Genomic DNA, 26,862 nt, shown 5'->3' with positions numbered 1-26,862 from the left:
TAACCCAGGCGCGTGAGGTGACGGGCTGAACACAGCACCCGTCCGTCAGACGAAATCACCCAGGTCTACCCCACCCTCCACCTTCTGCTGCCCTGAATTATTAACCCCATACCTTTGAGCCCTCACGGATATGCTATTTTGACTCCACTATGGTTACAGTGAAGTCTTTTCAGAAAATTGTTACATTCTTTTATTGATTTATCTTTTTTGGACCACCGTTTAGATTTTTATTTAGGCTGTGTTTATTATGCAAATAAATAAATAAATAAAGCAAAACAAGAAAAATAATAGATTGGAACCACCTTTTTTTTTTTTTTTTTTTTTTTGTATATAAATTTCACCTGCAGTCTCACCACCCAGAGATGACTGCTGTGGTTAGCCTTTGGGGATACAATCTTATAGACCAGTGGTTTTCAACAGTTGACACTTGATGACCAGTGCAAAGAGGAGAATTCATTTCAGGGACGACGATGGCAGAAATCACCCTGAGCATAAGCAAACTCAACTGAGATCCTTAGGTCTGTAATCTACAACATCAGGGTGGTGAACTCTTCCACAGACCTACACAATTTCTGGCAGACTAGTCCGTGGGCCGACAGTTGAGATGCTCCAGCAGGTTCTAGACTATCATATATATTTTTTAAATAAAAGCTACACGGGTATGTGCGGAATTGTACCTTTTTCAGTTAATGATATTGAAGACCTTGATTTCAGTCATCCTTCCTCAATCTCATTTTCAATGGCAGCATGAAATTTCCAGTGTGGGGAATGTTCCGTGGTATACATAACCAATTCCTGATCATTTATGTAATTTTTAATTGTGCCTTTTGGTTTTTTTTTTTAAACTGTGAAAAAAACTCATTCTCTAGTTTTTAATAAAAATGATGGAGAAAGAGTAATCAACGCCTTGAGACGGACTGTGGACATATCTGCCTGAGAAAAGACTTCCTTGCCTGGGGAAAAACAGATACATATAACTGAGGCAACTCACAATCGTTGTAAACAAACTTGTAACACTAACTTTCTGAAATCTTAAGGGAGGCTAAAAGAGACTGAAATGCAGCAAATGTTTCCTTCGGTTTAGGCGAGCACAAGCTTCACTTCATCCCCGCCCTGATCGGCCCCTTTCTGGAGGTGACCTTGATTCCCCAGCCGGACCTGCGGAACGTCATGATCCCCATTTTCCACGACATGATGGACTGGGAGCACAGGCACAGTGGCAACTTCAAACAGGTAGGTGGGTGCGCGGGCAGGCGGCTCCTCAGAGCGGCCGGCGACGCCCATTCCCCTGGCGCAGCCCCGAGCTGACGGAGTCAAGGCTGAACTAGCCAGCAACAGACCAGATGCCCGCCTGGCCAGCCCCTGCCCAGCCCTGTGTTCTTGGACACCTGTCTGGTCCTACGTCCCCCCCGCCCCCCGAGTCTCTGGGAAACCCCTGGTAAACCACTTCCTTCCCTTTCAGCCAGAAAACCCTGTGGTTTCCCAGGTCTGTGTTTAAGAGTGGCAGAGGCTTTCTTTGCTCCCCGGAGGACACAACACAGGGGGAATCAGAAGGTTAATGAGTCTTAAAATCGTCGTGCGCACAGCAGTCTGCACACTGCATTCGGGGAATGGCTTAGCACTGAGCATCTGAGGCGCAGGGAATGGCTTAGCATTGAGCATCTGAGGCACAGGGAATGGCTTAGCATTGAGCATCTGAGGCACAGGGAATGGCTTAGCACTGAGCATCTGAGGCGCAGGGAATGGCTTAGCACTGAGCATCTCAAGTGCAGGGCATTTTATTGCTCTTTGCCTGAAGCACAGAGAATCGACTTGCGGGGAACACAATGGGAATTCTTACCAAGGAAATCCCGAGGGTAGGAATCTGTCATTTCTCGTTGACACGGGTTCTCACAGCTCTGGTCCAGCTTCGGAAAGACGCCTGTTCTTGTTCCAAAACCCGATTGCCTGGACACAGGCTGCATCTGCCCTGCCATGTCACTCAGGTGGCAGGCGCTGAACCCCCTGTCCGTCCTCCTGGCCACTGCCCTCACCTGTGAGAAGGACTTGGTCCTCGCTTCATGCTTCTCCATGTGAAGCTTTTCTCAAAAGTTAGAAACAACTGTCCACTATTCCAGCCAGCAGAGAGCCCACGTACATACATAGAAACAAATATATATATATTGAGTTTTTTTTTTAAATAAATTTTTATTAATGTTAATGGGATGACATTAATAAATCAGGGTAGATATATTCAAAGAAAACATGTCTAGGTTATTTTGTCATTAAATTATGTTGCATACCCCTCGCCCATAGTCAGATTGTCCTCCGTCACCCTCTATCTAGTTCTCTGTGCCCCTCCCCCTCCTACTAACTCTCTCCCTCCCTCCCTCATATGTCCTCCCTCCCCCCACCCCTGGTAACCACCACACTCTTGTCCATGTCTCTTAGTCTTGTTTTTATGTTCCACCAATGTATGTAATCATGTAGTTCTTGTTTTTTTCTGATTTATTTCACTCCGTATAATGTTATCATATATATTGAGTTTTGAAAAAGGAAAAAAACGTGGATGAGCCAAATTTTAGAACTCCTGAGAAAAAGACTCCAATACTAAAACTGGGCTACGGGCACTTGGGTCGGAATCGACCAAGAGACGCCCCAGCGGCATCCGGACCCAACCCCGCGGGGAGTCTGAGGTTGCTCGGGGTGCCCCGTTGGTATGAGCCCCCCTGGAATTCCAAGGGGGCGTCTGCCGTTCGCCGTAGCCAATCACGCCGCGTCCACACACCTGGCCGTGGCCGATGTGTTATCACCGTGTTCTCCATCGGCCGAGAGATGCTGCTGTGACGGGGAAGCAGAGGAGGCGTCAATCCTGGGGTCTGTTTCAGGTGGAGGCCAAGCTCATCGACAAGCTGGACAGCCTAATGTCCGAAGGCAAAGGGGACGAGACCTACCGGGAGCTCTTCAACAGTATGTGAGTAGCGTGCCGTGTCCGGGCGTGTCGGCCCGGGGGGGGGGGGGGTTCGGCGTGGCATCAGTGACGCGGCTGAGTGCTGCAGAGACGGCTTGGGGCTCACAGACGTGTGTCCTCGGGGGCGGGGGCGGGATCAAGTGTCATTGCCTAACTTTGGCGGATGGAGCTCCTTACGTTGATGATTAGGCAGGTCTGATTTCGATCTCTGCGTAGGACAGGCTGCGTGAGACACAGGCAAGCTCTCTCTCTTTTCCTGCCTGATAACTTCCGAACCGGGGCTGGGGGACAGTGATGTTAAGTAAGGTGAGGCATGGGAGAGATGGTGTTGGGGTGTAGCAGGGCTCCCCACGGCCAGGCTGCTCTGCTGTTGGGACCATGAACCCCGTCCTTCATCGGTTCTTCCACACTCCGTTCCATTCCGCCGTGCCGATGGCTCTCTCGGCGTGACTCGGCGCTTCCTGAATGGTTCCTGTCGGAATATCAGAGAGGCGAGTCGTTTTCAGTGCACTCCGTGATGGGGATTTGGGTGGAGGGTGGAGAAGCGACGGAGTGTGCCCGAGGGACTTTGAGATGGTCCTGACCGATGGAGCGTGAGGACCGTCCCAGGATGAATCGTCCGTACCTGGTATTCATTCACGCACCGAGTGACACGGCCAGCCAGGACACCCACGCACGCCTAGGATTTTAATTCTCACACTTGCTTTCTCTAGAGCGTTCTATGGGCCGTAGTCATTTTCCAAACCTGGTAAACTTATAACGTGTTTCTGATGCCCAAGTGTCACCTGAAAGTCTGAAGCGTGACTGACAGCCAAACACAGCATTCCATAATTCATTTCATGACCGTGAACAGCGAGCTCCGGACGTGTGAACCTGTGTTGCTTTGAGAAGTAGGATTAATGACCGACGGATGTCAGCTTGCCTGAATCAGAATCGCTCTCGGAGCTTTTAGGAAGATTATATTGAGACGGCAAGCCAAGAAAGGGTGTGCATGTCTCTGGTGGTGGTGGTGGTACTGGTGGTGATGGTGGTGGTGCTGGTGGTGGTGATGGTGCTGGTGGTGGTGGTGGTGGTGATGGTGCTGGTGGTGGTGATGGTGATGGTGGTGATGGTGCTGGTGGTGGTGGTGGTGGTACTGGTGGTGGTGGTGGGGGGGGGTGACCACGTGCTCTCTCGGCACTGAGTCCCGACCAGCAAGCACCGTTGCCTCTGACACTGTCGTGTGAAACGCTGTTCGCCAGCCCCTCCTCCGTGCTCGTGGACAAAGCGTCTGTCTGTGGCGGCGACAGCTGGGGTTCAGCGAGAGTTCTGATGGAAACCTCATCCGATAATAATAAATGGCTTTCGAAAACGGCTCTCACTTCCGCTCGTCGTCCTCGGTCGGAACAAAGGGCCAACAGGAGAAAGCGCTCGGTGAAATGAACCTCTGGAGGCTCGTGATTAACTTTTACGATCAATTCACAAGATTTATGAGTACTCCCGTCTGGCGATGGTGCCTCTCATCTGCCTTATTAATAAAGGGCCTGAGAGCGTGAGATTTTGGATGGCCTGGGTATACATACGACTTCTCAGCTGCAGATGTACCTGGGCGTTAACATCAAAACCGATAATTAAAATATTAAGCATCTGTAACGAGGACCATTCAAAGCGCATTGATTCATTTTGCAGCTGAGAATTGCATGCTTTTGTTCATTCTTAGCCGGTTACTAGAAATGCTGCTGTCAATATTTTTCCTTTCATGCTTTTGTGATCATCATCGTTGGGAAGAAAATAAAATCTAAAGGGATGATGACATAGCATTACTTCCCCGGGCTCAGAGAAGAAAAGTGAAAATCTGACCATATTTTGGGTAACAATAACATGCTTTTTTGGCTGTAGAAACCACAGCGAACCGGGGTAGTCACAGGGAGTCCCCGCACGCGTGATGAGTTAGGAGCACGTGTCGTGACGGTGCACAGTCTCACTGGCTCTCTGTAATTCGTGTCTGAAACTTCCTAAAATTTGTTCAGACGCGGGAGGCGGCTCGCCGAGTCCGTAAAACGTGGCACTCGCCAAAGCAGCCCCGGAGCGAGGCTTCCCATTCGTCGGCACGTTCCCAAGACGTGGGGCCATCCTTCTCCGATCCTGACACCGTCTTTGTTTACCTGCGCTGCGTCTTTTTGAAAGCAGTCGGAGTCGGGATTTATTGCTCTCGAGAACGCTGACTCCGGGGACCGCAGACGCCGGTGCGCTAGATGAGAATAGAGCGGACACATCAGCACCGGGGATCAGAACTAAACTAGGCTTCCCCTGGCTGCCCCCGAGGGGCTCCTTCGGCTTGATCGAGCACCTCCCTGGGGCTGGGAACGCAGCAGGGAGGGTGCCCCCTGGGAGCACAGCAGGAGTCCCTACAGCGTGGGTGGGGGTGGGGGGCCCTAAAAGAACATTCCAGAAGAGCTAACTCCTGTCTCAGTTTCTCCCTGGTCCTCTCACGTGCTGCTCTAGGGAAGATGCCAGATCAGGGTGAGAGGTCTTTCTGTGGTGATCACACGCTGGACGCGGGGCTGCAGGCAGCGGTGAGGCGTGCGCCAGGTGTCGGACGCTTGTCTTCGGATGCGGAGGGCATGATGCCCAGACGCAGGTGTTTTATGTGCGAGTGCTAGGCTCGGCGCACCCCGGGAGGATAGAGAGAGAGGCAGACTGGAGGTCACACCCTCCCCCACCCCCAGTATTCCTTCATAGAGGGAAGCCTGCTCAGGTCTGTGTCGTCCTGCAGGGCTCAGGGTAACGGGGCCCCCATGGCCTGTCTGTTAGCAGTGAGATACCACCTCCTGCTGTCCTTCGATGAGTTTCCCGGGGACTCAGCCCGGGCGCGGGGACACTGGTTATAGACCCGATGAAGATACCCTCGTCTCTGCCCAGTCACCGAGAGAGACTCCAGCACGGGTGCTCATTGCCCTGGGTCTGCTTCATGTCACACTGGGGCTCGAGCTTGGACACGAAGAACCGAAGCCTTGGCTGCGAAACCCGATCCGTTTGGGTTCCAGACTCGGCCCCGACCTCTGGGTGCCGGGTTCGTCGGAAACGGGCTGTGCAGAGCCGTGTCCGACCTCGCCAGAGGCTCAGGCACCCGGGTGCCGGGTTCGCCGGGAAACGGGCTGTGCAGAGCCGTGCCCGACCTCGCCAGAGGCTCAGGCACCCGGGTGCCGGGTTCGCCGGGAAACGGGCTGTGCAGAGCCGTGCCCGACCTCGCCAGAGGCTCAGGCACCCGGGTGCCGGGTTCGCCGGGAAACGGGCTGTGCAGAGCCGTGTCCGACCTCGCCAGAGGCTCAGGCACCCGGGTGCCGGGTTCGTCGGGAAACGGGCTGTGCAGAGCCGTGTCCGACCTCGCCTGAGGCTCAGGCAGCTCCCCTTTCTTGCTGCACCGGGGAGGCTGTGCGCAGTTATGAAACTCACGCCCATAAAAGGAGCCCCTGTATTTTTAGAATGATTACTTAACGTTGAGTTCTTTGTTTTCCAGCCTCTGAAAGTCTCGGAGGTGTGGGCTGCCACTTGGGGAGGTCTCGGCGCTCTTCGGCACGGCTCTGGCAGACAGATTTCCATCTGGGCCCCTGGTTCGAGGCCACTTGGGCATTTCAGCTGGAAATGGGCGTTGTTCAGAGGGCTCGTTTTGTTTTGGAAAGAAAGAAAAAAAAATAACACGTTTTAATCAAACGAGGGGACCTTTCCGTGGGGGGGGTTCAGTCGTTGCAAGCCCTATCTTTTCATACGCCCCCCCCCCCTGCTCACACCGCACACACACAGTGTGTGGAACAGTCCAGCGTCAACGAGAGAAAAGAAACAGGGACGCACAGGCGACCGCTGCGGAGACAGAACAGAGGCTGGACACTGGACAGGGCCAGCCCGCAGTGGGGGGAGAAGCGAGCCAGTCCCGCCACAACCCCCCCCCCCCCCGAATGAGCCTGGACAGCACAGCTCTGCTCTCTCCTCTTCCGCTGAGCCTGGCAGACGGCAGGCTCAGGCTGCACGTGGGAGTCCGCGTTGTGTATGGGGTTTCTGACCCCAAGAGGAATGAGACGCCAGGTTTTAGATGGAGAGGGCGATCGGTCAGTTCAGAGGGGTCAGACCCTGTCTTCCCATGGCCGTGCGGATGTGCCCACTGACACCACGTGGGGCACGGTCAGCCGTCCAGGCTTCCCCCAGGGTCCGGTTCGTCCGCCAGGAAGCCGGGAGCAGGCATGATGCAGACCGACCCTGGTGGTCGGGGCTGGTGTGGCTTTGTGTTGACACAGCACCTCCGCCACGAGGTGCTCAGGGTGAGGGGGCGCAGGTAGGAGGAAGGACCCGTGGCTCGGTCCCTGTCGCCCGGCGGCTGTGACCGCCACACAGCCAAGCCGCTGCGGCCGGTGACGCAGGGAATGGGGACGGCTGAGCACAGAGAGCAGTGTGTATTGATTGGGCAAATGTTAAGGAGAGAGAGAAGACACTCCACCACGTCACTCCGTCTGCACGAGGGTTTAGCTGTGGCATTGCCTGCAGCACCCCTGCTCTGCGCGGGCGAGGATGCACTCGGCGGAGAGGTAGGGAAACCGAGCTCCCCGAGTCCAGCCAGCTCGGACTTCCAGGCAGACGTCCGGGGACGGCCGCTTGTGAGGCTGGCGATGTTATTTTTGATGTGGGGAGGCATCAGCCCTGCTCCTGTAAAGGAGAATGGGGGGGGGGGACAAAAAGACCTCGGAGAGCCGTGAGGGGCTTGCCTGCTCTGAAAACGTGACTGTCTGCATGCGTTTGTGTTGCTGTGACTTGGATAACCTGAAAACCCATTTGCTTTGTCAATGCTTCCGGGATTAGAATTCCGCTCTTTGGTCCCTACCCTAGGTAAGACGTTGTTTTTGCAAATTGTGCTCCTTGTTTTAAGATGTTGGCGGTGGTTGCTAAGGCGTGCGTGTGCGTGTAAGGTACCCAGGGAAAGAAAGTAAGATGGTTGTCATGGTGACTGATAAAAATAAATGTTGAAAGCGGCCCCGGGTTCTCTCTCTTTTCCAGTCTGCTGAAGAAAATTGAGCGGGAAACATGGAGGGAGAGCGGGGTTTCGTTAATCGCCACGGTGACCCGTCTGATGGAGAGGTTGCTGGATTACAGGTGAGCGGCGTGGGCGGCCCCCGGGTGGGTGTGCCGGGCAGCATGGGAGCACCGTGCCCGCGGCGCTAGCGTCCCTCCCGCAGAGCCCTGGTCACCGGACCCGGGGCGGTGAGACAGGACCGTCTAACTGGCCGGTTCAGAAAGTGTAGCTGGGTCGCCCCCTTTCTTTCTGTCTCTGTTCTGGTTGGCAGGTCTCGTGGATCCTTTCAGGAGGGGGCGGGTCCTCAGAGTCCCGCTATTAAAAGGGGCTTTTTTGTGTGTTGTTTAAGCCGGACCCACCCCTTGGAGCCAGGAAGTGGGTCCATCCATTGAAGGGTGGAGACAGGGCAACACGGATTGGTCCAACCATGCTGCTTTCAGAGACATTTTATTCTTTTTTAGTTTTGATTTTTAAATGACCGAAACTGTTCAAGCAGTGTGTCCCACTTCAGTGCACTAGGGTTTTTGTTTTATTTAAAAAAACAAACGAAATCCTCCTTCTCCTTGCGGATGGCCAGGCCACGCCCACGTCAGGAGGTGTATTGCACCTTAACACGCCCTCGCCCTTTCTCCCGGAGCCTGGCCCATTGAGAGGGAGCGCCCCACCCAGAAGTGGACTTCTCCATGGCAACGAGGCTCAGGAGTCCGAGACCACCCCCCCCCCCCTACCCTGCTCTGAACGGCAGCTCGCCTCTTCCTTCCGGGAGAGAACGTGTGTGCGCCCCGGGAAGGGGGTTCTGAGCTCTGACCGCCACTTTCTGTTCGCAGGGACTGCATGAAAGTGGGCGAGGTGGACGGCAAGAAGATCGGCTGCACCGTGAGCCTCCTGGTCAGTGACCCGGCCCCCTCTCCGCCCAGCGCCCTCACCTCTGTTGTCTCACACGGAGACAGACCGTGTGTGGTTTGGTTCCAGTCCGCAGGGTGTTTTTAGCTGGACGTCTCTCGGAAGAGTTTAGAAGTGTGTGTGTAGAAGAGGCCTCGCGGGGTTCAGGTGGAGTTGAGTCATAAAAACTGACCGCCTCCGAGTATGTAAAACGCAACAGGGCGCCCGGCGGCCCTGAGTCAGAGGGCTGGGCGCCCAAAGAGATGCCATCCGTTCTCCTGTCGCGTGGCTCTGTCATCCTGGGGTCCCCGGTTGCTCTCTAGGACAAAGCACCGTGTCCCCGATAGAGGACTTTGTACTCCTGTTGCCGGATGTGGGACCCGGCCCTTCCGGTCTGCCTGGGGCCAGCTGGTCAGCTGTGGGTTCTTGACTTCGTGCTGGAAAAATTTCACAGCATGGGTCCAGGCGATTTGGGGAGTACGTTTATTAAAGGTGGGGACAGGGAAACAAGGAGGCGCCTAGAACAGAAGAGCCTGGGCAGGCAGGCCCGCTGCGGCTCCCGGGGAAGTCAGAGGGAAGGGGGCCTTGGGGACAGGGCGGGGGTCACCCGGGGCCAGCTGCCGCTGCCCACTGCTCCCCTGGCTGCAAGTGTCCTGAGGAGCCTTAGAGTGTAGGACACGGAGGCCTGTGGGGAAGAAGGGGGGAGGGGAGAGTGCAGCCACGCTCCTGCTGGGAGGGGGCTTGCAGGGTCCTCAGTCCTAAGAGATTTTCAGGGTGGAGGTCTTGGGGGCGGCCCCAGGGGAGGATCTCAATGGAATACTCAGCGGCTCTCCAGGTGTGTCCTGGTCGCGGTCTCCCCTGATTGGTCGGAGCCAGGGCAGGGGCCATAGTCCATGCCAGGGGTCCCGAGGTCAGCAGCTGTGGTCCTGCCTATCTGGTTCTGCTGCTTTTTTTCTGGGCCTGGAGCTGAAACGTACCTGAGGCCGATGTCATTCCTGGGAGTTAAAACGGCAGGACAGTTTTCTGGCGTCCAGTGCGCTCCCCTGCTAAGGACGTCTGGCCCACGTGACTAGCAATATACTGGGAGAGGAAAGGTCCAAACCACGTGACCAGAGATATGAGATCAGGGGGCTCTAAACCACCTGACCAGCAGTCTGCTCGTGGGGGGAAGGTCACCCTGGGGGCGAGATCTTCGTCTTCCCATTTTTCCCTGTTGCTAGGCACCCGGGGCTTCCTGCCCTGGTGGCCCTCTGTGCCTGGTGTGGCATCCTTGCTCTGCTCGTGTCCGTCTAACTTCCCACCACACTTCTGTGCAGACAGTTTCTTTTCTTTCTGTCCTTCTTTAATAAATGAAATAGTGGTGATCTCTTCTTTTGTGACCAGATGACCGTTTTCTGTCAGACACACTCATGTGCTCTCTGTAGCTTCTTTGCAAATTAAATCTATCATATATTATATATATATATATCGCTAAGCTTTGGGTTATAAGTAGGATGATCATGGATGTGCTTTAGCACCCAAACAGGACATTTCTCGGAGAGTGGCGTCCAGTATTGGGCGAGGAGAACAGGCTAACTCAGGTCTGTCCCGGGAAAACGACGTTTGCATTGAAATGTCTCATGACTTAACAGTTCAACCAACTGACGGTCTCACCACGGGGCAAAAGAAATTGTACACTTAGACATTTATTTTTCAGAGTTCAAAAGGGGGAAACCGATGCTTTTGATCATTTCCCTTTCTCGGGTTGGAAATGTAGGACTCTGTGACTCTTTCCAGCGCATCACGGTTTCTTTGTCTTTTTGCAGAATAAATGAAACCTCACCATCTGTTCTACCCTCACTCTGACCCTCTCCCTCGCCGTGCTGCCCGGGGTGTGCCTGCACCTAGAAGGCGTGCTCTGCCCCGCGCTGATTCGGCCTCGTCTGGGTCATTGGCTTCGGGATTGTTTTATTCGGTTTGGTTTGGTTTATTCCCTCGCGGCCTCACTTTGAAGCTCAGGACTTTCCACCATCTTCTGACTGTCGTCTTCTGTTTCCCGGACTTGTTTCCTCCCTGCACGGTTCTTCATCTCTGAGGATACGACTGTATTCTCGACCGCACCCACCATGTCCTCCTTCTCCTCCTCCTCCTCTCGGATTTATTTATTTATTTATCTTTTGTATTTTTCCCAAAGTGAGAAGTGGGGAGGCAGAGAGAAAGACACCTGCACTCCTGCGTGCGCCTGACCGGGATCCACCCGGCATACCCACCAGGGGGCGATGCTCTGCCCATCTCAGCCATTGCTCCGTTGTAACCGGAGACATTCTATAGTGCCTGAGGTGGAGGCCATGGAGCTGTCCTCAGTGCCCAGCCCAACTTTGCTCCAGTGGAGCCTTGGCTGCAGGAGGGGAAGAGAGAGACAGAGAGGAAGGAGAGGGGGAAGGGTGGAGAAGCAGATGGGTGCTTCTCCGGTGTGCCCTGGCTGGGAATCGAACCCAGGACTTCCACACGCCGGGCAGACGCTCTATCCTCCTCTTGGAATTAATTGTTACATCTCCACCTACAACATAAGCATCTAGAAATAATGAGACCCAAGTGTCCTCCCTCAGGCCGTATTTGGGTAGAGGCTTTCTCCCATCACTTGAGTCACTTGGCTCAAAGGTAACCTCCAGCCATCAGGCCAAGCTTGCTGGGTCAGCTCATTTCACCCCCACCTCCCTTCAAGCTTATTTCTGACCTTGATCTCTGAGTCACTCCCACTGTGGAATGTCCTGTGTGTTTCCACCGTATTTTGCCAACCTTCCGCCATAGTCACCGTCCTTAGCCTGAGCTGTGTCCTTAGCCACACCCCTGCTCGTGCGTTTAGGGAGAAGAGCCAAGGTCCCGGTGAGCTATGGGTCCTCTCCGTCTGTCTCCGTAGCCCTGGCTGTACCCCACCTCCAGGCGCAACGTCCGGCGAGCAACCTCAAGGCAAAGCCTTGACTGGTTCCCAGAGGACCCCTTCCTCCCCCATCGTGTTCTCCCACGGTGCCTCTGTTTACTTGGTCAACAAGCCCAGGTGCATTTGCCTGAGTTCATTTCCTCCATCGGAGTAACACAAGAGTGGTTCCACTCGGAGGAAGGGATTAGCGCTCTGCCCTAAATGTGTTTGTTCTCCTCTCCCTGTGGGTATGAACCAGGGGCTTAATACCATCAGGGGCCGTGTCTGTATGTGCTGGAGACAAAGAATGTATCCAGCTGGCTTTCTACAGGGACTGAGAGTAGCCCCTAGAGAGATTGTTACCATTTTCAAAGCTGTTCTCATTTCAACTAGCATATTTCTTATTAAAGAAGCAAATATGTAGATAGCATTGAAGCTGATCTTCTTAGCTTCCACTCCATCTGGAAACTTCTTGATGTTTTCAGCATCAATACGATTCTCATCAACCGCTTCCTTCCTCTCAGACAGTCTTTTTCTCTCTCAGAAAGATCAATTCCAGAATGTTTTCTGGAGAGCCCTGACTATTTTTTTTTTTCCAAACCATCAGAGTTAAACTTAAACCGGGGTGTTTGGTTGGTAAAAATGCAAAGCCTTCGACATGACTCATGCTAGGAAAGGTAATTGTTTCATCCTGTGTCCCACGTTCTCCCAGACATATGTGAGATATAGTCATCTGCTGATGGAGAAATCTTTTCTTTATTTTTTTTTTTAAAGAGCTATTCATTTGCAGAGTGATTGCTTATTTTGTTCTCAAAGAAAGCTGCTTGTTACCAGAAAGCTATTAGAGCAAATCATCCTTTAATAATGTAAAAGCCTGCTGTGGGGTTGTTAGACTTGTGTTTCTGGTACAACAGTTCTTGCTAATTAAAATGATTTGGGTCATGATGAGAGCTGTGAATAGCACTATTTACTTAGTTGTTTAAAAGAATGAATGCCAGGGGCTACAGGACACAAGAGGAAAAGGGGAGGATAATGGTCTAAATTGGGGGAAAAATTGTTTTTTATGTTCAACGAAATGTCAGTGTCATAAGATTAGAAGAACGGACAGCTGGGAGGTGTTACCCAGAAACGCACACCCCCAGACGAGGGTCCTCAGGCTTCGAGCACAGTGGAAGGGGCCACAATCGCGAGTTTCACCCATTCCTGAAGCCCTCTCAAGCTAACCAGCTTCAAAAGCTTGGAGGATCCGTGGCCTTTCCCCCTTAGAAAGACCTGTCCCTGCTTCTGGCCATCAGATGTGTCCCCCATCACATCTCGTGTTCCTCCCTCCTCCACCGAGGAGCACTGGTCAGACGGCAGCAGAAGCAGAGAGGCAGGAACTCCCCCGCTGGGAGCAGGGGTTTCGTGGCCCAGGCGTTCCTGAAGGTGCCTCGTTTAAGCCTCACAGCGTCCGTGTTTCTGCTGGAATCCAACTTCGTATATACGTTGGCTTCTATTTACTGAGTTCTGTGGGGAATGATGTACTTTCTAACGTGGCGAAGGATATAGAGGTGAATGCGGCCAGTGGCACCTGTAAATGCCAAGGTGTTGTGTCCGGGGATGTCCAAGTGGAGATTTTGATAACATTGAAATGTGTTAGTTGACGTTGAGGAAGATCGAGGTACTTTTCTCTTAATCAGTAATAAGTAAAATATTTTCAATGAGCTCACCTCTTTATAATAATAATTAGAAACAAAATATCTATTAATCCCTTTATGTTTTATATATAAACTAGAAACATTTGAACTCCAGCACAAGTGAGAAATTCCAAATAGCACTCTCCCCTCAGAACTTTTCTGTTTTTTTTTCCTCAGCCTTCCCTGTGTCTCATTTTTCCTTCGAGTAAATGTGTTTGACACTCGAAAGGCACTGCTTTGAATATCGCTAATTAAATAAAAAAAAACAAACAGGTTAATCTGTTACATATTTCACTATTTTTTTAGTAGTAAGCTTATTGTCCATTGGCAGTTTAACAAAAAAAAAAAAATAACGAAAAGTTACAAAAGAAGCGTTAATCAGAGGTAATGACACCCACAGAAGTTTCCAGCGCATTGAGTGATCGCCGCCAGGTCACACTTAACACAGATGGTGTTGAATTAAACACATGTCCCTGGGCCTCCCTCACTTTATGGTTTTAAAAACATTTATATGAAAAAAACAATGCATCAGTTCTCTTGTGTCAGTGTCACGAGACATCGGCAAAGAAGAAAGCCTCGCTGTTGAGGAACTAGCCACACTTGCATTTTTTTTTCCCCAGAACTTCTATAAGACAGAACTGAACAAGGAGGAGATGTACATCCGCTACATCCACAAACTCTACGACCTGCATCTCAAAGCGCAGAACTTCACAGGTAATTCTGGCTTCTGGCTCCGGTGGGGCAAGGGGGCTAGACCCTGGTGTATGAAACGCGAGAAATTCTCCGCTTTCTTTAAAATTCGGGCTGAGGACTCAAGCATTTCTACTTTAAAATTGAAATGAATTTTTTAATGGAATTGAGCTGTCTTTTGTTGTTGCAACCTCTATATCAGATAAAGAGCTGCCTATTAAAAAAAAATGGAAATTTTGGGGGAAGGCGGAAGGGAGGGGTGAGGGGTGATGGGCAGAGACTTGAGTTGGGGTTGGTGAGCACACCATGGAGTGTACACATGATGTGTAGAAGTGGACCCCGGAAACCCGCATGATTTTGTTAACCAGTGTCACCCCAATGAATTCAGTAGAAAGGAAAAAAATATTGAAATTTATTTTTAATTGGATTTATTTATGGTTTTTGTACTTCGTTTTAATGTATACATTGGCTTTTTTTTTTCTTTTTTAAACTATATCACTTTGCATGGTTTTTTAGAGGTTGATTTTGAGGTTACAAAATGTATACTTAATTTTTCAGTCTACTTAGAGTTAGTATGTTACCACCTCAAGTTGCATGTAGAAAGTTTCCAACCGTAGGGGTCCCTGGGTCTTCCTCACTATGTGGTAGCTAGCACGTGTTTGTTTGTTTTTTTTGTGTTTTTTTTGTATTTTTCTGAAGCTGGAAATGGGGAGAGACAGTCAGACAGACTCCTGCATGCGCCCGACCGGGATCCACCTGGCACGCCCACCAGGGGGCGATGCTCTGCCCCTCCAGGGCATCGCTCTGTCCTGACCAGAGCCACTCTAGCGCCTGGGGCAGAGGCCAAGGAGCCATTCCCAGCGCCCGGGCCATCTTTGCTCCAATGGAGCCTTGGCTGCGGGAGGGGAAGAGAGAGACAGAGAGGAAGGAGAGCGGGAGGGGTGGAGAAGCAGATGGGCGCTTCTCCTGTGTGCCCTGGCCGGGAATTGAACCCAGGACTTCTCCACGCCAGGCCGACGCTCTACCACTGAGCCAACTGGCCAGGGCCCTAGCACGTGTATTTTTAATGTATCTACATACGCTGAAAGCCCCATCGGATAATGTCATGATTTTATCTTTCAACCGTCTTACCTCTTTTAAGGAAGGATAGAAATAGAATGTTATATTTACTCAGCTATTTTTCACTTTTACTGTTCTTTTTTCATCCATGACATTCTCAATTTCTCTGTTGTCATTTTTGGTTAACCTAAAGAACTTGTGTTAGTATTTCTTTAAAAGCAGATCTAGTGGTGAAGACTTCTTGGTTTCCTTCATTTGAGAATGTCTTTATTTTCCCTTCACCCCTGTAGGATATGTTGGCTGGATATACACAGAATTCTAGGTGAATGGTTCTTTTGTTTCAGTGCTTTGAAAAATGTTGCACTGTCTTCTGGCCCCCATGGTTTTTGATGAGACATCAGCTGTCATTTAAGTTGTTCCCCTGTATGTAACGTAATTCTCTCTGTTATTTTCAAGATTTTATCTTTAGGTTTCAGCAGTTTGATTATGATTTAGATGGTTGTGGTTTTCTTTAAGTGTATCCTATTTGGGGGTGCTGAGCTCCTTGAATTGATAAACCTATTTCCTTCACCAAATTTAGGGTGTTTTCAGGGACTGTTAACTAGAATATATATATTGTTTTCTTTTTTTTCTTTCTGAAGTTAGAAGCAGGTGGGCAGTCAGACAAAATTCTGCATGCGCCCAACCAGGATCCACCCGGCATGCCCACCAGAGGTTGATGCTCTGCCCATCTGGGCCATTGCTCCGTTGTGGCCAGAGCCATTCTAGCACCTGAGGCAGAGGCCATGGAGCCATCCTCAGCACCTGGGCCAGCTTTACTCCAGTGGAGCCTTGGCTGCGGGAGGGGAGGAGAGAGACAGAGAGGAAGGAGAGGGGGAGGGGTGGAGAAGCAGATGGGCGCTTCTCCTGTGTGCCCTGGCCGGGAATTGAAACCAGGGCTTCCACATGCCGGGCTGATGCTCTACCGCTGAGGCAACTGGCCAGAGCTAGAATATATATATTTTCTGCACCAGTCTTTCTCCTTTCTTTTGAGACTCCAGTGACATGAATGTTAGCGCTTTCGCTGCTGTTTCATAAGTTCCTGGGTCTCTGTTCATTTTTTTTTAATCTTTTTGTTGTTCAGTTATGACGCTTTCTTTTGGTCCATTTATAAGGCATTGACTTTCCTCCATTAGTGCTTTTGAGCTGCTGAGCCCTTTCAGTTAACAAAAATTTTAATTTTTGTTATTCTGTTCTAAAATTTTCATTTGGTTATTTTGTTTTTATAGCTTCAGTTTCTTTGCAGGGAAAGAAAAAAATTGTTCATTTTTAATTTGTGGAGCGTGGTCATAACAGCTGCTTCATGTTATTTGTTCATGGCTCCAACATCTGAATCATCTTGAGGTTGGCATCTGTTAATTGCCTTTCCCTTTGAGATTTGTTTACTTTTCCTGTTCCTTTGAATATCAAGGAATTGTGCATTGTATCCTGGACATGCTGAGTATTAGGAGACTCTGGGTTCCATTAAAATCTCCTGGAGCATGTTAACTTTTTATCATCGTTATTTTAGCGAACAACCAGTCCAGTTTGTGTCAAACTTCAAGTCCTGAATCACCTTCTGGAGACCGGGACCCTAAATGTTTGTTTAGTTTTCAAAGCCCTTGCAATACTGTTCTTCCCTGTATGGGTGTTACCCAGGGGCAGCCTGGGACATATACGGAGATCCGTACCATAGTTATTTCTCCAGACCATTTTCTGTTGATTCTGGTCTTTCCTGCCCATGTGCAGCCTGGGAAAGCGCCCGTGAACGTCATCGGCAGGATTTCAAAGGCCCGTTCTCCAGCCCTCTGTTCCCTGCGATCTCCCTTCTCTTCAGATCTCTCGGGGGCTTCTTCCCTCGTCCTCTGTCCTGATCGAAGCCCAAACTCTCAACGCCAAGGCTTGATTCTCCACACTGTGATGCGCCCCCTTCAGTTCGTCTTTCTGGGGGCCGGACGGTGGCAGTACAAAGCCTCTGGAAGCCACGGCCGCTGTTTATGATTGTCCCCACTGTCACCACTGCCGGGTGGCAGTTCTCTCCCTGGGACTCAGAGTAGCCCAGAGCGGTCAACGTACCCCACCCTACAGAAGGTCCTCGTCTAGACCCTCTGCCTAAAGGAGCTTTTCTTGGAGTATTTTCTGCTGTTCCCATTTGCATGTCAGCAGATAGGAGAGGCAGAAAATACAAACAGAGCACTCACCACTCTGTGGCCATGCTGTGAGTCTTGGTGTTCCTACTCTGATTTACTTTTCCGAGTCCTCCGATGCGTGCTTTCTCTGTTCTGTGGAGGGTTTCCCGTGGCAGTCAGCAGGGGAAATAGGCTCGAGTGTGCTTACTACATCTTACCAGAACCAGAACCCTGTAACCGGATTGAGGAACTACAGAGCTTGCTTTTTTTTTGCTCCAGTTCTTCTGAGGAACCCCTGAATTGTGGTCACTCCCTCACCTGCCAAAGAGCGGAGGGGTCCTTTCTGAAACGGTAGCTGTGGTCCTCGAGTTTGTGCCTTCACAGCTGCAGTCCCACCCCGTTTAGCAGTGACATCCCTGCTGTTCCGTCTGTTATCAAGTACCGCACCCCAGATTCTGAAAGGCACCGTACTGCACTTCATTGAGTTCACGTAGAGACACCCAGTCCAGACGAATTTTAAAGGGTTTTATTAAAGGAGGAGATTTATTAAATATGCCGGCCGCATATGGCTGACACAGGGCATCAGACCCAAATCGTGCAGTCCCCCAAAATAGCTCAGGAGCTGCTTATATACTCTCGATCACGCACGGGTGGGGTGGGGGGGAGAGCATGACATCATGGCACAAGCCGACAACATTTGTTTGGGGGATACACAGAAACATTGAGACTTTCAAGGTTACGCAATCAAAGATGTTTACAAATCTTTCAGGGTTCATCTTCCCTCACTAGCCTAGAGGTATTTTACCCTCAAGATTCCAGGAAGGGGGAGGGAGGAACTCCAATCAATGCAAGGTGGTATATAAATTCTGTCTCCCATTGAAAGAGAAGAAGTTTCTCGGTTAACCTTTATTTTAGATTTAAAACTAAATGACCTATTGTTCTTGCAAGCCAGAAACTTCTACATTCTTCCCCCTCTCCTCTCCAAAGGAGGGACGGGACAGGAAAGCCTGACCTTTCCTCCCAGAATATCAATATTAATTCTCAGCTTTTTGGTGCCTTACAACACGTCGGAGGTCTTGAGATTACCTTGGGCACGTCTCTTAGCTTAGTGCTCATTCGTGATGTCCTGTCGATGTTGCTTCCCAAAAACTCTCTCAATATGATTTCCTGTCATTGTTCCTACTTCCTCTCCCTCGGGTGGGTTTTTCTCACCTCTCACCGAGACTGTTTCTTACCTGTCACCAGAATTATCCTCTGCAGCAGTGGTCCCCAGCCTCCCGGCTGCGGACCGGTACCAGTCCGTGGGCCATTTGGTACCGGTCCGTGGGCCTTTTGGTACCGGTCTGCAGAGAAAGAATAAATAACTTTACATTATTTCCGTTTTATTTATATTTAAGTCTGAACGATGTTTTATTTATTTTTCAAAAATGACCAGATTCCCTCTGTTACATCTGCCTAAGACTCACTCTTGACGCTTGTCTCGGTCACGTGATACATTTATCCGTCCCACCCTAAAGGCCGGTCCGTGAAAATATTTTCTGACATTAAACCTGTCCATGGCCCCAAAAAGGTTGGGGGACCACTGCTCTACAGCACCGGTCAGCCAACTCCAGCCTGCAGACCGGCCACCTGGTTCTGGGAAGAGTGTTTTATTAGAACCTGGCCAGACCCACGTCCGCTCATGCCTAGAGCTGCTCTCCTGCTCCCGGGGCGGGACTGAGGAGTCACAGTAGAGACCACGTCACCACGCCCGTGATGCTTACCCTCTGGGTTCTAAGGAAACGTTGCGGCCTTGCCTCTTGCCATAATTCCAGTGTCAGTCTGCATCCTCTACGAAATCAAGTTCCAGCCCTTGGTTCAAGGTCCGTCAGAACTGAACCAACACCTGCCTACTCAGGCTCATCTGACCACTTGGTACCTTCCTTCTTTCATCGGGCCGGGCCGGTTCCATTCTCCTCTTCCCCGTGAAGTCTGTCTGCACCTTCCCGGGGTTCTGCTCCTCTTCCTCCCCCGCTCCTCCCCCACCCCCTTGCCCCCCGTCTGTCATGAGCTGAGCGATGTTTCCAATTCTTTTCCCAGTGCAGATTTCAGACTTCCATTAAAGCGCTATTGTTTTTATTCAGTTATATAAGGTGTGTGTGTGTGCGCGCACAAGCGTGTGCATGATGCGTGTGTGCAGATAGGTGGGTAGGTAGCTGGCTAGACAGACAGCAAATATGGCATTATCTCCAGTTAAAGACTGTATTCCTTGAGGGTGGAGATGATATATAGTCCTTCTTAGCCTTCTCAGTTCTTAGAACAGTGCCCAGCAAGATATGATTTAAGTATGTGCATTAGTAATGAGTGCCCCTAATTAAGTTTTAACACGCGGAGAGCAGAGTGTCCTCCCTCAATATTGGTAACTCCTTAATCGCTGAGGAAGTCCCAGCAGCCCTGTACACGGGAGTGCCGACAGGTTCGATTCAGTAGATGACGGCTTTTGCGCTGGCTGGGTTGCCTGACAGTGTAAATGGCCATTGTTAGGTAGTCAGTAGCCAGATTTGGAGAAGAATGGAGACCTACTTTTTATATCTGTGGGAGAAAAACCTGGTAGGCTTGCTTTATTTAAAGTCCAAAAATAAAAAGACAGGGAGAAGCGCTGAAGACTAGCCTCTCCAGATACGCAGCGGGCTGGGCTCTTCTGGTCTCCACACCGAACTCCAACTCTATCTGGTCATATTTTGGAAATGGGAAGAACTTGTTTATTTATTTTCATTTGTTTGTGTTTTATGTCTCCCAAAGTCAGGAGTCCTTTTCCCATATAGCATCTTATTCTTCTCCCTCCTGTCCCCGTTTCTGGGTGTCCTTGGAGAACACGGAATGGACGGAGAGACTTCCTGCCTTTCTAGGATTCTATTGACCAGGCGTCACCCTCTGCAGCCCTGTTATGACGGGGGCTTCCTCCTTAATGCACCTGCCCCCCCCCCCGCATCTCTGTTATCCCTCCTCCTGTCTCATTGGTGTCCTCACCGGACACGTCTCGAGACGGTGGAGCGAGCCAACCCATGCCACAGTATGTGATGTTGCCTCTTGTCCAGAACTGGAGACACATTATTTTATGAGATGAGCTGTCGGGAATTTTGCGTGTGATCCATTCTTCCCCTTTCCTTGCAAAATAGCGTCTTCTGAAGCTACATAAAAAGAAACAGACAACATATTACAAATAAAACACCTACAATTTGCCAGAATTTCAGGATCGTCCTCAGCCTTCTGTTGCTGAGTTGTTCGTGCCTCAAAGATACATACGTTCCAGTTAATGACAACTGTTATGGCAAAATGGACACAATATAAAATCCACCAAAACCATTGTCAAGCGTGCAGGTCGGGGGTGTTAAGTACGTTGGCATTTTTATGCACTCACCATCGGCACCATCTCTACAGCCGTTCCATCATCTCAAACTGAAACTTCCCGCTGCTGACGGGAAACAGTCACTCCCCCCCTCCCCCCAGCCAGTCTCCAGGGTATTTCCCAGGGCTCTGTCCACGGGGACAGGCTGTAAGGGACCAGCTGTGAGGGGCTGTGGGCGAGTTCACGTGGTGTGTGAGGGGCCCTCAGTCGGTTCAGGTGGTGGGAGCGAGGAGTGTGGACGGAGGAGCAGAGACAGGCGTGGGGTTTCCCTAGGTGATTCATTAGGAGGCTGTGTGGGGAGTTACAGGTCAGGAACCCCTCCCGGGAGGGCACAGAGAACACCGGGAGGCTCTTGAAAACAGAGCGTGGCCTCCGGTGACCTGGCGGTTATCACCCTTCTGCCCAGTCGGAAGCCTTACCGTGGCCACCGCCTGCACTGTGGTCATTCGGCTCTGTCTCTGCGCCCGCCCGTTGGTCAGCGCCCCTCCGTGGGTGCTTGGTCCTTCTCGAGGACCAGGTCGCCAGAGACCGCTTGGGAAAGCAGATCGTACTGGTAACGGCGTGTGGACCAGACGGGGGGCTCGGAGGCTGCCGGTGGGTCGGGAGAGCCCGTGCCCCGGGCACACGGCTGCCGGGTCGGGAGAGCCCGTGCCGCGGGCACACGGCTGCCGGGTCGGGAGAGCCCGTGCCGCGGGCACACGGCTGCCGGGTCGGGAGAGCCCGTGCCGCGGGCACACGGCTGCCGGGTCGGGAGAGCCTTGCTGCGGGCACACGGCTGCCGGGTCGGGAGAGCCCGTGCCACGGGCACACAGCTGCTGCCGGGTCGGGAGAGCCTTGCTGCGGGCACACGGCTGCCGGGTCGGGAGAGCCCGTGCCGCGGGCACACGGCTGCCGGGTCGGGAGAGCCTTGCTGCGGGCACACGGCTGCCGGGTCGGGAGAGCCCGTGCCGCGGGCACACGGCTGCCGGGTCGGGAGAGCCTTGCTGCGGGCACACGGCTGCCGGGTCGGGAGAGCCCGTGCCGCGGGCACACGGCTGCCGGGTCGGGAGAGCCCGTGCCGCGGGCACACGGCTGCCGGGTCGGGAGAGCCCGTGCCGCGGGCACACGGCTGCCGGGTCGGGAGAGCCCGTGCTGTGGGCACACGGCTGCAGGGCCAGCTGGGCTCAGCAAGGGTAACGCAGAGAGAGGTCCATGTCTGTGTCACACACGCATGCACGTGCATGGTCGCATGCGCACACACATCAAATACTTCCTTGTTCCTTGATTTCTGGATTTTTCCTGCTTCTCCTCTGTCCTCAGTGTCGCTGCCCCTTCGCCCCTCCTGCCTCCTGCCTGCCTCCCGCCTGCCTCCCGGCCCCGCCCCCAGCTCCAGATCCTCCAGCCCCTGATTCTCCGGAAGAACGCGGCCACCCCTGCCGGTTCCCTAAGCACTCCCTTTGGGAGGCGCTTGTCGTCCCGCAAGGGCTTCCCCAGTGAACGCCCCCAGCAGACAGCGAGTGTCTCCTCTAGACCTTTGAGCCAGTTACAGCACATAACCTTCACTTTTATTATTCCAGTAGCATGCGGGCATTGTAGAGGAAGAAAGAGCGGAAGGTGAGAGAGACAGAGAATGACCATGAATGAATGACTACAGGAGCCAAACAATTAGGTAGCTCTCCGGTGACCCCATCTCCCGGGAAGTCACCGTTCATTAACCTGCTGTTGCATACATCCTGGGCATTCTTCTTCAGTATCACGAAGTGCACGAGATCGTGTGGTCTCCAACCTGTCCCGAGCCAGCCCCGGGCGGGGCGCAGGGCGGCCGTGAGGGCCCCATCGGGACGGTCGCCTCCCCCTTGGCTTGCAGAGGCTGCGTACACCCTGCTGCTGTACGACGAGCTGCTGGAGTGGTCGGAGCGGCCCCTGCGCGAGTTCCTCAGCTACCCCCTGCAGACCGAGTGGCAGCGCAAGGAGCACCTGCACCTGGCCGTCATCCAGAACTTCGACCGGGGCAAAGTGAGTGGCCCTGGGGGCCGGGCGGCGTCCGCTCCTGCTCCCAGCTCCCCGCGGGCGGCATTGGTGGCCTCCCCCCAGGCACTGAGAGGTGGTCCCGGGGTCCAGGAGGCCCTCCGACCCAGGGATGCAGGGCAGCCCGCCACCTCCCTCCGCTTCTCTCCCTCTTCGACTCCATGCCCCCCTCGGGAAAGAAAACGTGTGTGAATCACCGGTGTTTCTTGATTCGGATCCCGGCGCGTTTTGGTGACGCGTGTCTTAGAGGCAAACGCGTCGTCCCAATTGCCCGGTAAACGGAAAACTAACAGACAGGCAGGGCCTGTCATTCTTGTACCGAGCGTGATCGGCACAGCCGAACACCTGACGCTTCTTCGCGTCCTCCCAAACGTCGAGCCGCGGCAGACGTAGCGTTACCGTGACAGCGGGCACCGCCTCTGTGGCGCCTCCTGCGGGATAAGCTGAGGCAGAATCTCCGTCCGCCCGCACAGGCCCGTTCCGGGGGTCTGTGCCACGCAAGGGGCCGCCAGGGATGGATGGCCCAGGGCTCAGACGGCCCACTGCCCGTTTCTGTGCAACCCGCCGGCCACGGTTGGCGTCGACATCCTCAGATGGTTGGAAGCAACCAGAGCAACCAGATGAGGACTGTCAGACACGCGGAAACGACCTGAAATTCAGATGTTGGTGTTCATGGATCGCGGGCACACTGGAGCACAGTGGAGCCCGTCTCTGTGCCCACGTTGTGGTCCTGCTTGAACGCCACAGCCGAGCAGTTGGTGGACGGAGGCTGCTGGGCCCGCAGAGCCTAACTCGCTAACTGCCCGGCCCTCTGCAGAAGTCTGCTGGTACCTGAGCTAGATGGGAGGACTTCTGCGTTGCTGCCCAGGGTCACCGGCTGAGTTAGACCCTCCTAGCACACAGGTGCCGTTGAGCTGAGCAAGGACGCCAGCCGGCCGGGGTGGATAACTGGGCCCTGGGTCGGTAGAAATTACCCATCAGCCCAGACAGCCTGTTCAGTCATCCCCTTGGCCATTGGGGAGGAGCTGCGATTATTTCAAGATGATGATTCTGAAACGATGGCCAGGAATGGCGTCTCCGCGCCCCATGTCAGTGACCGCTGGGGCGGACGGCCGTTTCCTGCCTCCTAAAGACTTTCAGTAAAGTCACATGTGGATGGCAGGCTCAGGGGGGCAGTGATCCCCCTAAAGGCAGCAGGTCCTCCAGATGAAGCAGCTAGGCCCGGGGACCCGCACGTGGGCCGCGCCGACCTCCGCCGGGCGGGGGGACTGTTAACACCTCTGCTCCTCCTCGTCTGCAGTGCTGGGAGAACGGCATCATCTTGTGCCGGAAGATCGCGGAGCAGTACGAGAGCTACTACGACTACCGGAACCTGAGCAAGATGAGGGTAAGGCGCCCGGGTGCACGCGGGCTGCGTGGCGGGGCGGGCGCGCTCGGCCGGCCGGCTTTCCGGGACGGGGTCACCGCTGTGGCCGCCTGGCCGTACCCCGTAGGCAGGTGTGGTCAGGTCAGTCTTCCCCCGGAAGCCTGCCCAGCCTGCCGTTGTGCAGAGAAGTAGCAGACGGCTCTGCGCAGTTGCCACTGCCGCGTATACACAGCCTGAGCCCTGGGTCTCGGCTCGCCGCCGCCATCAGCAGTAATGCACCGCCCAGGCCGGGACTCCCACGGTCAGTGCGCTGAGGAAGATCCCCACACTGCCCGAAGGGCTGCCCATGTGGACGCAAAGCTCTGGAGCGGTCCACCCCTCTCAGTCCCATTGTCTGCACAGCCAAGTAGTAGAGACGGCTCGCTGACCCACTTTGTAAGTCTCTTCGGGCTGAGTTCTACAGGCACTACCTCTCTTTAGCTTCAAGGCTGTATTTGTGTTTGCCGAGCCTAAACCAAGGCCCGCCCCACAGCTCAGGAGTTGAACGCTGTGTGTCTGTGACACGGAGGTTCTGTCCTTCCCTCCCCTCGGGATCAGACCAGCCCCTCATGCTGCAGGTCTTTACTCTGCGCAGTCGTGAATGTCTGTGTCAGCTGGTTATCCCTGAGTTTGTCAGGGTTTTTTGTTTGTTTGTTTGTTTGTTTTGTATTTTTCTGAAATTGGAAACGGGGAGGCAGTCAGACAGACTCCCGCATGCGCCCGACCGGGATCCACCCGGTATGCCCACCAGGGGGCGATGCTCTGCCCATCCGGGGCGTTGCTCTGCCGCAATCAGAGCTATTCTAGTGCCTGAGGCAGAGGCCAAGGAGCCATCCCCAGCGCCCGGGCCATCTTTGCTCCAATGGAGCCTTGGCTGCGGGAGGGGAAGAGAGAGACAGAGAGGAAGGAGAGGGGGAGGGGTGGAGAAGCAAATGGGCGTTTCTCCTGTGTGCCCTGGCCGGGAATCAAACCCGGGACTTCTACACGCCAGGCCGACGCTCTACCACTGAGCCAAGTGGCCAGGGCCTTAGGGTTTTTAAAATAGGATCACGGTCCTGGCTAGTAGGCTCAGCGGTAGAGCATAAGCCCGGCCTGTGGAAGTCCCGGGTTCGATTCCCAGCCAGGGCACACAGGAGAAGCGCCCATCTGCTTCTCCACCCTCCCCCTCCCACTTCTCTCTCTCTCTGTTTTCCTCCCACAGCCAAGGCTCAATTGTTTTGAGAATATCAGCCCTGGGCACTGAGAATGGCTCTGTGGAGCCTCCTCCTCAGGTACTAACAATAGCTCAGTTGTGCGGATGGCCCCAGATGGGCAAGTCATTGGCCCCAGATGGGCGTTAGGGGTGGATCCCAGTCAGAGTGAGAGAGCACATGTGAGAGTCTGTCTCTCTATCTCCCCTTCTCTCACTTGGAAAGGAAAAAAAAAAAATTAAAATAGGATCATCAGTTTTTACATACAAAAAAAAAAGAAAAAAAGAGGTGATGGTGTTGCATTTTTATTCCGAGGTCGCAGTTGAGGAGATGGTGCCGTAACCCTTTCCGTCCCCGCCGTCCCCTCCCCCGCCCCCACCGAGTCACTCATTCAGCCAGCAGGGGCCACCGTTCGCCCAGGCAGTGTTCCCTGTCAGCGGCTCATGGGCGTGTCCGCTAACGTGGAAACCAAACAGAACGCGCCTCGTTTGAACTCCTGCCCGTCTGCTGGCTCCGGCAGGCTCTGCGGCTCCCTGCCTCTCTTGGCACCCTGCCCCTGTACCAGAGGCGAGGGGACAGTGTTGACCCAGGACAGCCCTTGGGTGCCATCCTCACGAAGATCTTTACAAACCCGAAGCATTGCCCTGCGTGCCAGCTTCCGTTTCAGGGGCTGTTTCAGGGGGTGGGGAGGCGGAGACTCCTCGCCCAACACCAGTCTTTCTCTGGGACCCCTGGGGGTGGTGACACCGTGCACGTCATCAGCCTCCCGCGTTACAGCGCACCGTGGTCGCGTCCGCGTGCCGGGCCCTGGCCGCACTGTGCAGGGGGGGCCTCCTCTGGCTGGGGCGGGCAGTCTGTCCCCATCCAACCCGAGCAGGTTTGCACCTTCCAGAGGCCCTGGGTCACCGTGTCCGAGGAGAAGCGGGCCCGCAGGTGACGGCACCCGGCGTGAGAACTCTCCGGGGAGGTTTGCTGCTCACCGTTCGTTTGCGTTCACTTTTACTTCCCCGGGAGGCGAAGGTGTCCTCAGCAGGCGGAGCGCCTGGGAACGCTTTCCTCAGGCGAGAACGTGGGATGCTACGCCGGGTCCCTGACGGCCCAGGTCCGCACGCAGCAGCCTGGGAGGAACGCTTTCCTCAGGCGAGAACGTGGGATGCTACGCCGGGTCCCTGACGGCCCGGGTCCGCACGCAGCAGCCTGGGAGGAACGCTTTCCTCTGGCGAGAACGTGGGATGCTGCGCCGGGTCCGTCCTGATGGCCGGGGTCCGCACGCAGCAGCCTGGGAGCTCGAGGGACGTCTGTCCCATCCGGGGGAGAGCCTCCCCCACACACCAGCGGGGCTGAAAGCTGAGACGGGTGATTGCCTGTCCCCTGTGCTTTGCAGATGATGGAGGCCTCTTTCTACGACAAGATTATGGACCAGCAACGTCTTGAGCCGGAGTTCTTTAGAGTCGGATTCTACGGGAAAAAATTTCCGTTTTTCCTAAGAGTAAGTACTCTGTTATTTAATTGTTTTTCACACTTCCAG

General features: G+C 53.5%; 1 protein-coding gene across 4 annotated transcripts in view; it reads left to right on the top strand.

Annotated features, from left to right (window-relative positions):
• DOCK4 (dedicator of cytokinesis 4) overlaps window positions 1-26,862 on the top strand; it is a 348,503-nt gene that overhangs the window by 283,511 nt on the left and 38,130 nt on the right. For 3 of the 4 annotated variants that reach the window (XM_066238296.1, XM_066238297.1, XM_066238293.1), the window contains exons 31-39: window positions 1,085-1,233; window positions 2,868-2,953; window positions 7,781-7,807; window positions 7,976-8,071; window positions 8,819-8,879; window positions 14,069-14,162; window positions 22,579-22,727; window positions 24,040-24,126; window positions 26,719-26,823. In XM_066238296.1, coding sequence (XP_066094393.1) covers window positions 1,085-1,233; window positions 2,868-2,953; window positions 7,781-7,807; window positions 7,976-8,071; window positions 8,819-8,879; window positions 14,069-14,162; window positions 22,579-22,727; window positions 24,040-24,126; window positions 26,719-26,823 — 854 coding nt within the window. The remainder of the gene's footprint in view (window positions 1-1,084; window positions 1,234-2,867; window positions 2,954-7,780; window positions 7,808-7,975; window positions 8,072-8,818; window positions 8,880-14,068; window positions 14,163-22,578; window positions 22,728-24,039; window positions 24,127-26,718; window positions 26,824-26,862) is intronic. The other variant, XM_066238295.1, reaches the window with a different exon arrangement.

This window comes from Saccopteryx bilineata, chromosome 7 (assembly GCF_036850765.1).
Source record: "Saccopteryx bilineata isolate mSacBil1 chromosome 7, mSacBil1_pri_phased_curated, whole genome shotgun sequence".
Lineage (NCBI taxonomy): Eukaryota > Metazoa > Chordata > Mammalia > Chiroptera > Emballonuridae > Saccopteryx > Saccopteryx bilineata.
The sequence above is the reverse complement of the archived record's forward strand: the minus strand, read 5'-3'. Positions and strand labels throughout refer to the sequence as shown.